This window comes from Dendrobium catenatum, unplaced genomic scaffold (assembly GCF_001605985.2).
Source record: "Dendrobium catenatum unplaced genomic scaffold, ASM160598v2 fragScaff_scaffold_525, whole genome shotgun sequence".
NCBI classification, from domain to species: Eukaryota; Viridiplantae; Streptophyta; class Magnoliopsida; order Asparagales; family Orchidaceae; genus Dendrobium; species Dendrobium catenatum.
In genome coordinates, this window is record NW_021318987.1 from 241644 (window position 1) to 252943 (window position 11300).

At 33.8% G+C, this 11300-nt stretch overlaps 1 protein-coding gene across 2 annotated transcripts in view; it reads left to right on the top strand.

The window, feature by feature from the left end:
* Positions 1-4377: 4377 nt before the first annotated feature.
* LOC110093492 (protein arginine N-methyltransferase 7) overlaps positions 4378-11300 on the top strand; it is a 120027-nt gene continuing 113104 nt past the window's right edge. For both annotated transcript variants that reach the window (XM_020818398.2, XM_020818399.2), the window contains exons 1-2: positions 4378-4928; positions 5062-5284. In XM_020818398.2, coding sequence (XP_020674057.1) covers positions 4678-4928; positions 5062-5284 — 474 coding nt within the window. In that variant the 5' untranslated portion in view covers positions 4378-4677. The remainder of the gene's footprint in view (positions 4929-5061; positions 5285-11300) is intronic.

Genomic DNA, 11300 nt, shown 5'->3' on the forward strand with positions numbered 1-11300 from the left:
AAATAAAGAATGAGATCTATTAGGAAAGACGTTACAACGAATATTTCCTTTAATATTTCTAGCAACCAAAGTGATATTCTTCTAGAACATGGAAACCGGCTTCTGCCAAGGTTTCAAAAAACAGAAATACTTAAATTTAACCCAAATAGCCAAAGGAACAATATCATTAATAATTCTTTAGATAAGAGAACAATTATTCAGCAAAACTGAGAGCATCAAGATAAAAAATGCCTAGACCTCCAACCTCTTTAGGCTTACAAACTTTATTTCAAGCAATAATATGAATTTTGCTACTAGTAGGATCACCATGAAAAAGGAAACTAGAGCATACTTTCTAATAAATTTAAAACAATACTTAGGTAAAGTAATACTTCTGATCCAATATAAAATAACATTAGAAATAGTGAAATTTAGAAATTGAACTCTCCTAGCAAAAGAGAGTAATTTAGCTTTCCAACCGGCCAACAAAATTGTAATATTGCTAAATAAAGGTTGAAAATCAACAACTTTCAATTTCTTACTAGAGAGGGGCAAAACCGAAATATTTAATAGCATTATAAGTAGTTCTAATGCCAAGAATGAACCTAATAGTATCTTTTAAAGGACAATCTTTAGAAATAATAAGAGAGCTTTTAACAGGATTAACTAGTAAGCTAGAGGCAGCCGTAAAATAGTCCACGATATTATTAAGTTTTCTCGCATTCTCCAAGGTAGCTTTCCCGAAAATAAGAACATCATCCGCATAAAGAAGATGAGAAATAGTATTATCACCATCTTTAATCCCCTCAAAGCCGTTATTTTGAGAATCCTCCTCCAAAATATTAGATAAAGCATCCATAATAATATAAAAAAGATAAGGAGAAAGCAGACATCCTTACCGAATACTCGAAGTAGAATTAAAAAAAAACATGCATAAAACTATTAAGAATAATAGAAAAATGCACATCTTCTATACAACCTTTAACCTAAGTAATGAAAATATTTGTGAAACCTTTTTGAATCATCCTAGAGATTAAGAAATCTCTAGAAACCTTATCAAAAGCCTTATGAATGTCAATTTTGGCACAAAAAAACTTTTCTCTGAGACAATGATTAAAATCTCTAAGAAGCGCAATAGCAAGAATAATATTGTTCAAAGATATCCTTTTCTTAATAAACCCAGATTGGCTTTTATGTATAATAAAAGGTATCACACGCTGCATTCTGTTAGCAAGAATTTTAGCCACAAATTTATAAAAAAAAACATTGAATAAAGAAATGGGCCTAAAATCCAAAACATTAGAAGCATTATTCATTTTTGGGAATAAGAGAAATGACAGACACCTTAGCAGCTTTAGGCATAAAACCAGAATTGAAATAATAAAGAACACCTTATATAAAGTTGAACCCACAACCTCCCAAGTATACTTAAGAAATTCAAATGTGAAGCCATTTGGACCCGGTGCAGAGTTCTTAGGATTTTTAAAATAACCTTTCTAATTTCAGCAATTGAAACCGGGCTAACCAAAGCAGCTTTTAAATTATCTAGAATAGTATTACTAACCAATAAGCTGAAAGAAGAAGAATTAGTCGGAACAGGAGAATTAAAAATCAATTTAAAATGATTAACACAAGAATTAGCAATTTCAATAGGATCCGTAATAATCCCTTGACTAGAAGAAATATCATGAATCTTATTATAGTTCTGCATGCATTTGATTTTGGAATAAAGAAATCCTAGATCATCTTCTTCATGAGTCATCCATTTTTGCTTAGCCCTCTGAGAAACCCAAGAAGACCAAAGTGACATTTGATCTTTATAAATAGCATTAATATTAATAAGAGCTGAATTGAGATTCTCATTCAACGAATCCTAAAAATAAGACTAGAAATATCACTTTGCTGCTTCTTAATATTGTCAATAACAGAGGAAAGATGCTTAGAAGAAGCCCAAACTTGCTTCTTAATTAAAACTTTAAGAAGCCTAAGCTTAGTATAAAGATTATTAATAGGAGTTCCAACAGACGCTTTAGAAAAAATATCAATAAGCAATTCCCATAAGCTATCATAAATGCACCAGTAATTTTTAAACAAAAATCTATAATTAGAAGAAGAACTGTTATTGCTACAAACAATTAAAGGCGAATGATCCAAGCAAAGAGGGCTATCCACAATATAAAATGAAGAAGGAAAAGCATTCAACCAAGAGTTATTAACAAAAACCCTATCTAATTTAATATAAATAGGGTTCTTACTCTACTGATTGAACCAGGTATAAAAATTACCTACATTCGAAAGCTCTAAAAGCCCACAATTAAAAATACAATGATTGAAGGCTCCCGAATTATTTAGTAGAAATAGTTCCACCACCAGATTTTTCATTAGAAAAATGGCAGTAATTAAAATCTCCCAGCAAAATCTATGGATCTGTAATGTTAGCAGAAAGATGAAGAATATCATTCCAAAGTTTTATTCTATATGTAGCAGAATTAAAAGCATAGATAGCCGTGATAAAAAAGGAATTGGAGCCAAAATTAATAACCCCATGTATAACCTGATTAGAAATAAGAATCTTATTGAATGAAATACAAGAAGAATTCTACTTTAACCAAATTCTTCCAACACCAGAAATATTAAAATTGTTACAACTACCTTCTTGCTGAAAAATTCTGTGTCTAGCATCAAACCAAGAATTACCAATATGATCAATATTAATTTTAGCCTCAAGAATGCAGCAAAAATTAGCTTTAAACTTGTTAACAAGATTAGCTTAAGCCCTAACTTTATCTAAACAGTTAAAGCCTCTCACATTCCAGGAAATAATGTTTGACAAAGGCATTAATGTTTAATAGTTAAATTGTTGGCCTTCCTGGCAACTTTTGATCTAGTAGATTTACTAGTAGATATAACAATTTTATTACCAGATTGATCTGGAATAGTATTATCCGATGAAGAGATCTACATTAAAACATTGTTCATTGAAGCTTCATTATTGAGAGAATCCAACACCTGAAACTTATTATAAGAATCAGAAATATCTAAAGAAGATTTTCACATAGAAGGATCATTAGAAAAACCCAAAGTATTATTTAAATTGAGATTAGTGATAATCTCATTAGTAGATAGATTTAAATTGGGTAAAATCTCATTAGCAGAAGATAAAGCCAATTTCTCAGAATTTGCAACCTAAATTACCGTTTCCTCCAACGTTTCAGAAATAGGATTTCAAATTTCCTGAGAACTACAAGAAGCTAAAACAGTATCAGAATGTATAAACTCATTTAAAAAAACCTATTTTGAGTTTAATAAAGAATCATAAAGAATAATCGTATCAGAATTATTAGAAGGATTTTGATCTTTCTTTTGAAAAAAACTTCTGAGGTTGTTTAAAAGAAGAAGATCTTACTGAACCTGAAGCAACATTCCAAACCTTCTGATTTTACTTCTTCCCCTAATTGGTTTATGAAAGCCTTCCTGTTGCTTCCGAACCGATTTATTACTAGGCACCTTCAATTGCTACAGTGGCTGAGTCAGACACAACAGACGGATGAACAATTGAACCACAACCTTGATACGGAGTAGGCTTCCAATCGTAAACAACTTTTAGAGAAAATATGTTACCAGCAATAGAGATATTAACTTCATCTGAAAGGGTAGAATCCTTAGAAACTATAATACAAACCTTAGCAAAAATGAGTCTCGTTTGCTCTGCACTTAAAGAATCAACTGCAAATAGTAACCCCAATCAAACTAGCAATCTTAGAAATGCCTTCCGGTGTCCAGCAAACTAAAGGTAAATCTAGAAATTTAACCCATAAAGGTATGGACGTAAACTCTTCACGCTTAGGTCGAAAAAGAGGCGACCATTTCTAGATAACAAAAGGTTTACAAAAAAAAAAAAAAAAAAAAAAATCAAGTTCCACCAGACCAAACAAGTTCATACTCTTCCGGACAAGTAAACTTCATAAAAAAAAATAACCTCGTTCAAAGTAACAAAGTTAAAACAACCTTTCAAATTCCAGACCTTATGCATAACATATTTTAAAGCTTCAAAATAAGGCCTCTTACCCAGTGAATATCCAACAAGCGTGAGGCCCCATTTAGCCGAACCAACAGAGATATCACCTTCAGAGAACAAAGAAAGATAATCAGAAGAAGGTAAAAAAGAAACAGAGAAAGGTTGGGTTGAAGATTTACCAGAAGTCAATACTCCATTCCATGCTTTAATTCCTGACGGAAAAACATCCGAAATCATAGAATAATTCAGATCTGATTTTAGAGGAGAAAATCCAGATAAAAAATCCCTAAAAACAACCAAATAAAATAACAACTAATAACAAAATGCAGAAACCCTGAAAGATACACCACCAAAAAGGTGGAAGAGAATAAAAAAGAAAAACAAGTTAACAGAACCGAAGAACCCTCTTCCAAAAAAAAAAATCTCATAAGTAACTCGAGGAACATCAAACAAGAACCAAGAGGGAATCCGTTTCCAACAGGAAACCTGCTTTCGCTTCCTCCCAAACGCCGCGCTTCGTTTCGTGTCATCAATCTATTTCTCCATCCTCACACTACCGGCACACTACCGGCATTCTCGACGGGCACACTCCCCGCCACGTTTTTTATTCCTTCCGCCAACATATCTTACTTCTCCAGGTCGAATGCCTTATTCCATCTTCAACCCCCTTAAATCGAACCATGAGCTCTCTTGTAGCAGGTAGACATCAGGCCTTCCAGCAACGGCTGAATACGCTAACAGGAGAATCGGAGTGGATCGTCATCAATGAAAAAGACGATGATGATGTTGACGAGACAGCGCTTTCTGCTTCTCGCTCCTTCCTTTCCGTCACCTCCTACCTCGACATGCTCAATGACTCTCGCCGTAATGTTGCTTTCCGGCTAGCTATCGAGAAAACCATCACGGATCCCTGCCACGTACTAGATATTGGGTGCGTATTCCACTTAAAAAAAAATAAACTTGAGATGTTGTCGATTGTTTTGTTGAACATTTTGCTGATTCGGCTCTCGCCCATATCTGCTTTGATAATTTTAACCTGAGATTTTTTTGGGGCCTGGTTGAAGTGCTGGAACGGGCTTGTTGTCAATGATGGCAGCTCGAGCAATGATGGAGAGTGCGGCACGAGGCGAGGCGAAGGTTTCCGCGTGCGAATCGTATCTACCGATGGGGAAACTAATGCGCAAAATTCTTCGGGCTAATGGAATGGAGAGCATGGTGAAGTTGTTTCATAAGCGCTCCGATGAGCTTCAAGTTGGAGTAGACTTGGACTGTCGTGCTTCTGTGCTGGTAAGCCATGGCCAAGTCTTTTTTTTGCTTTTTTTTTTAATTGCTGAAGTCGCGCTTTGCAACCAATGCAAATTATATAATTCTAACATCCTTTTTTTTGCTTTTCCTAGAATTTTAGTTTCCTATAATGGGAAATTTACATACATACCACTTTATATAATTTGCATTGGTTGCAAAGCGCGACTTCAGCAATTAAAAAAAAAAAGGAATTTTAACATAGGCTTCTACTTTAATTTTTGAGATGTTAAATAAAATTCAGTAAGGTCATTTTGTGGGATGTGATTTATTAAGGGGGCGGAAACAAACTTTCATTTAAGAGAGAGAGAGGGGGGGGGGGTGGATTTTCATATAAATAGACTAGTATTTAAAAGATAAAATGAGGGCAAATATTTCATTATAATAGATAAATTGAAAATTATTACAAGCTTTTTTGCATTTTTTGATAATCTTACATTACAACTTCATTGTGAATTAAATTAAACATATATTTTTTCAATGTAAGGCACCAGATAGTTGTTGAACCAATCATCACTTATCCTATTATGCAATCGATATTTGATAATCCTCATGGCAGAAAATGCTCTCTTCATTGTAGCAGCAACAAATGATATGTTAATGCTAAAGTAACAAGTCTGTAAGCAAGATGATACACACTATCCTTCTTGACCTTAACAATTTCCTTTGCAAGATCACTAATACTGCTTAGAGAGGAGAACTTATCACTAGAATGCATATCAATAATATAAGTTGATAATTGAATTTTAACAGCAACAAGCTCAATTATAGAAAAATCACTTGGATATAACTCTGTTAGACATATTAATTTCCTCTCATCATAAGCAAGAAAAAAATTACTTGGATTTAAGCATTTCACACAAATAAGGAACTCAGTACTATATTCAAAAAAATGATTATTTAACTCTTCATTGTTATTAGTAAGAAAATAAAATAACTCTAAATAATTACCTTTGTTATATGAGTTAAATGCCTCATTGTGACAACAAAATAATAAACCTTATCTTAGAAGAAATCTATCACAATCAATAGTTGCTCATATAGATAGACTAATGTTTAAAAAAAAAATGAGGACATAATTCAAAGTAAAAACTTATATTTCATTATAATAGATAAATAAAAAATTATTACAAGCTTATTAATTTATTTTGTATTTTTTGATAATGTTAGATTATGACTTCATTGGGAGTTAAATTAAACATATCTTTTTTTAATGTAAGGTACCGGACAGTCGTTGAGCCAATCATCATTCATCTTATTATGCAATCAATATTTGATAATCCTCATAGCAGAAAATGCTCTCTTCACTGTAGCAGCAACAAATGGTAAAATTAATTCTGAAGTAATAAGTCTGTAAGCAAGATGATACATACTATCCTTCTTGACCCTAACCATTTCCTTTGCAAGATCAGTAATACTGCTTAGAGAGGAGAGCTTATCAATAGTATGCATATCAATAATATAAGTTGATAACTAATTTGTATGAGCCATAAGCTCAATTGTAGAAAAATCACTTGGATAAAACTTTGCTAAACATATTAATTTTCTCCCATCATAAGCAAGAAAAGAATTACTTGGGTTTAAGCATGTCACATAAATAAGCAACTCTGTACTAGATTCAGAAAATCGATTATTTAACCCTTCATTGTGATCAACAAGAAATAAAATCACTCTAAATAATTACCTTTGTTATCTGAGTTAATTGCCTCATTGTGACAACGAAATGACAAACCTTATCTTAGAGAAATCTATCACAATCAACAACTGCTCACAATAGGACCCGATATTCTTTTTTATTCCTATCATTCTTATAGAGCCATAAATTAGGAACACTTTTATTTTAAGATTTATTAAATATTCACATTTATGTCTTGCTTTGTTGTGAACAATACTATGTTCCCTAACATGAGCTAATAATTTTTCTTTTTTCTTCTAATTTTTTAATCCTTCACCAACGAATAAATTACCATCATCTTGACTTATATTTGTATGCTCTTGAGGGTTGAATAGATGATGCAATCAAAAATTTGGGAAGGGCCCCAAAGCGAACCAAACTTTCGACGAGCTACTCGTTGTTCGGTTTGATTAAAGCTCGTTTGCGATCGTTTAATTAACTAAACAAACAAACTTGAACAATATTTTAAATACTCGATTCTTAAATAAACAAACTTGAACACTAATATGTTCGACTCATTTATGTTCGCGAACAACATCATTTGAAGTTCGTGATCAAGCTGACATTAAGCTCGATAAGAAGCTCGATTCGTGTTTGATTTTGAACTCGTGAATAAGCCGATAAAAATAATTAATATTTCACTATAGAATTAATAAATATAAATAATAATTGCCTTTGCTACATAGACAATTGTTTTTATTATAAATGTGCATGTTCATAGATATGTTCAAGAACGTGTTCGTTTGATAGTTAAAAAAATTCGTTAAATATGTTTGCGAACAAGCTCGATAAACACTAAACGAACGCACATGAACTGAACATGAACCGAACATGAACACTTCTTAATTTAAATGAACCAAACATGAACACAAACGCTAAAGCTCGAACAAACATGAACCAAACTTGAACAAGCTGATATTAAATGGACACAAACATGAACACTCACATACTCGGCTCGGCTCAGTTCGTTTGCAGCCTATCTGATAACAAATTAATGTAATAAAAAATTTGGGAGAGGGCCCCAAATTTTTGATCACAAAAGAAGATTCTTTCTAGGATCTAAAAAATTACAAGAACTAATAAAAATTAGACAAATTAGAAAAAAACAAACTTTTTATAAAAGACTATTATAACTTGGACACTTACAAATGACTCAAACAAGACACCTTACAAACAACACTTACAATCTTCAAGACCAAACTTATATAATAAAAACCTAAACTTGCTTTGCCTTGAGAAGAAGGATACAGGTGGAATGAAACTTGTGAAGAGACGAAAGAGGTTAGAAGCCCGAGAAGAAAGAGGAGAAGCTCGCAAGCCTTCCTAGAAGAAGAGAAGAAGAAGTGGACAAAGCTCTCAATCTTTTCCAAAAACCCTCAGGTTTTCTTACTCCAAAAATAACATTTTTAACTCTCATTCCCTCTCAAAACATCTCATATTTATAGGCAAGAGAGGAGAAACCAAACAGCCCCTAAAAACCTTCATATTCTTAATTTAATGAGGGAAATGAAAAGCCAACAACCACCTTATAATATTCCCCAATTCTACACAGGAAACAAAGCGTCAAAGCCACGAAAAAGCCCCACAACAGCCACGGGAAAACAGCCCAGGCGGAACCCGAAGAGGCAGCGCAAGAACCAGGCACGGGAAAATCATCCAGCATAGAAAACTAATAGTACAGGACAAACAAAAGTTCGTCTAATACGATTATACATCGTCCAATACGAATATTTCAAATAAAACATCAGATCGTACAGGACAAACAAAAGTTCGTCCAGAGAGTTCTCGGGTGGTTCATATAGTACAATACATGATCGTGCAGTATAATATGTAATTGATACAAATCCGATTTGATTCCTTAATCTTCAGACTTAAATTAGACAACATTAATTAAAGATTGTACATTACAAAAAAGTTTGTACAGTACTAGCAGTTCAATTTTCAAATTTCAAATTTGCCTATTTTAAATAAGTAGGATTCGATGGCGGAGTTTTTGAAATTAGCTAATCGTCCTGTACGATGTGCTGCTCGTACAGTATGATTAGTTATAACCAAATTTAAGTTCTCTCATTTAATTAAACAACAACATCAAGCCTTTGCCCCACTATGTGTGGTCAGCTACATGAATCCTTTTAATTAATTTCTATTTGAACAGATAATACAAGACAATATTGATCGTAAAGTACGATTAATAGAAAAATTTTAAAATTTATTTTTCATCCCCTTTGTATGTGTGCATGATTACTAAGCCAACATACATCTACGTATAGACATTAACTCAAGAAATATAAAATTATACTCTTTCAATAAGTAACTGACCAACACAACATGTTGTTCAACTTTGATTCTTTGACGGTGCTATGTATATGCTGAATTGAAATGTTAGTCGTGTGCAAGAAAAATATATACAATGTATAAAGCAGGAAAAAATAAAATAAACATCCAATAATGTTTGTAATCATCAAAACATAAGGTCGGGTTCCCTGAATTGCAACAACATTTGGGTAATGTTATTTAAGAGCATTGTAGATGTTCAAAATTATGGCTTTATATAGGAATCAAATTTATAGTCATACGATGAAGACATAAGAGATAGTAAAAGAGCATGCGTATAAAAATTATATCAATATTAGAGATTAAATTAATTTCATGATAAAAATATCTTTTTTGAAAGCAATTTTTTGCATTAAAATAATTAATTTGAAAGTATTGAGAGTTGATAATGAACCTTCATATTGTTAGTTACATTTCAAAAAAGTTTTATTGTAGGTATAACAATATTAGTTGATGTTGATTGGGCTGGATCTGTAACATAATATAAACCTACATCCGGTTATTGCTCATTTATATCGAGAAACTTAGTTATAAGGAGAAGCAAAAATTAGTTTGTGGTAGTTTGGAGTAGTGTTGAAGCAGTATTTTGGGCCATGGCCTAGGAATTGTGAAGGCATGTGGCTTAAACATTTTCTTGAAGATTTAAAATTTTCCTTTATGGAACGTATGATAGTTAGGTGAGACAAACAAGCTACTATTAGCAATTTAGCTTCCTAAGAACCCAATCTGTGATGATCGAATTAAGTATATTGAAATTGATAGACACTTTATAAAGAAGAAACTGATCGAAGAATCATCGAAATGAATTACACTTCAACAAAACTTCAAACTTCTAATATCTTTACTAAAACTCTTGATTAATCACAAGTAGACAATCATACTTTCAAGTTAGGAATGTGTTAGACCGTCCACTGGACCGGTCCAGCCGGTCCAGGCGGGACCGGTTCACGGGAGAATATCGCGAACAGGCGGAGAAAGCAGCCGCCTGGGCGGAAGCCGCGCGTGACGCACGCCTTGCGGGACAGTTTTTGGAAGGTTTTTGAATGGATTTTAGGAGGGAAATTGATTGTAGGGATTGTTTAGGAAATTCCTTTTGAATTGTATGCATTAAATAATAGATTTTCCTAGGTTTTGAGTATCTTGAATTTGGCTGAAATTTGAGATCTCGTAGATTTAGGTTTTCTTTGGGCTCTAGCGACGTCTAGAGATTTGGGAGAGATCGATCCTCCTCTCGAATTGAGGATCAATTGTATCTTGCTATTTTATTCATCCTCTAGTGAAATACAAGCTTTTCTTTGAGTTTTCTCTCAGATTTCCTTGTGGTGTTGGTGTTTTTCTGCTGTAAACAGCAGATTTATGCTGTTTTCCTGCTGTGGACAGCAGTTCTGCTGTTGAATGTTCGCCGATTTTGGTTAGGTTACTTGCGAACGCAAGTGTTTCCTATCAAATTGGTATCAGAGCAGCGATTTGGGACCATCGGCGGCTGAAAACTTGAAATTTCAGCGGGTTTTTGGCATTCGGGGGAAGATTTCTTGTGATTCGTAGAAAGAAAAATGGCTGGAAAGAAGATCGAAGTTCTAGAGGGCGAATTTGGCCAATTAAAAACAGATTTGGAGGAAAAATTCCTTGAAATCACCGCCAACAATGAAAGGTTGGAAGGGAGGTTCGCGGCGATGGAAGAGATGATGAAGAAATTACTTGAGATGAAGACGAATCCGACGGCGTCGGAAGCAAGAGAGACTGTCGGCGACCAGGGCGTAGGAGGAAATCCAAACCCGCTTCGGGGGAGGAGGAATCCGGCAGTAGAGATCCTTGAGGGAGAGGACGACATGCCACCTCTAGAGCCACTTTCTAGAGAGGAGATGAGCATGGGAAATGATCGTCGAGGTGCTGAATTTGAAGGAAGAAGAAGGGAATATGATGAGAGTGCAGATTTTGGTGGAAGAAGAGAGGAATTTCAGCGTCGAGGTGCTGAATTTCAGCGTCGAGGTG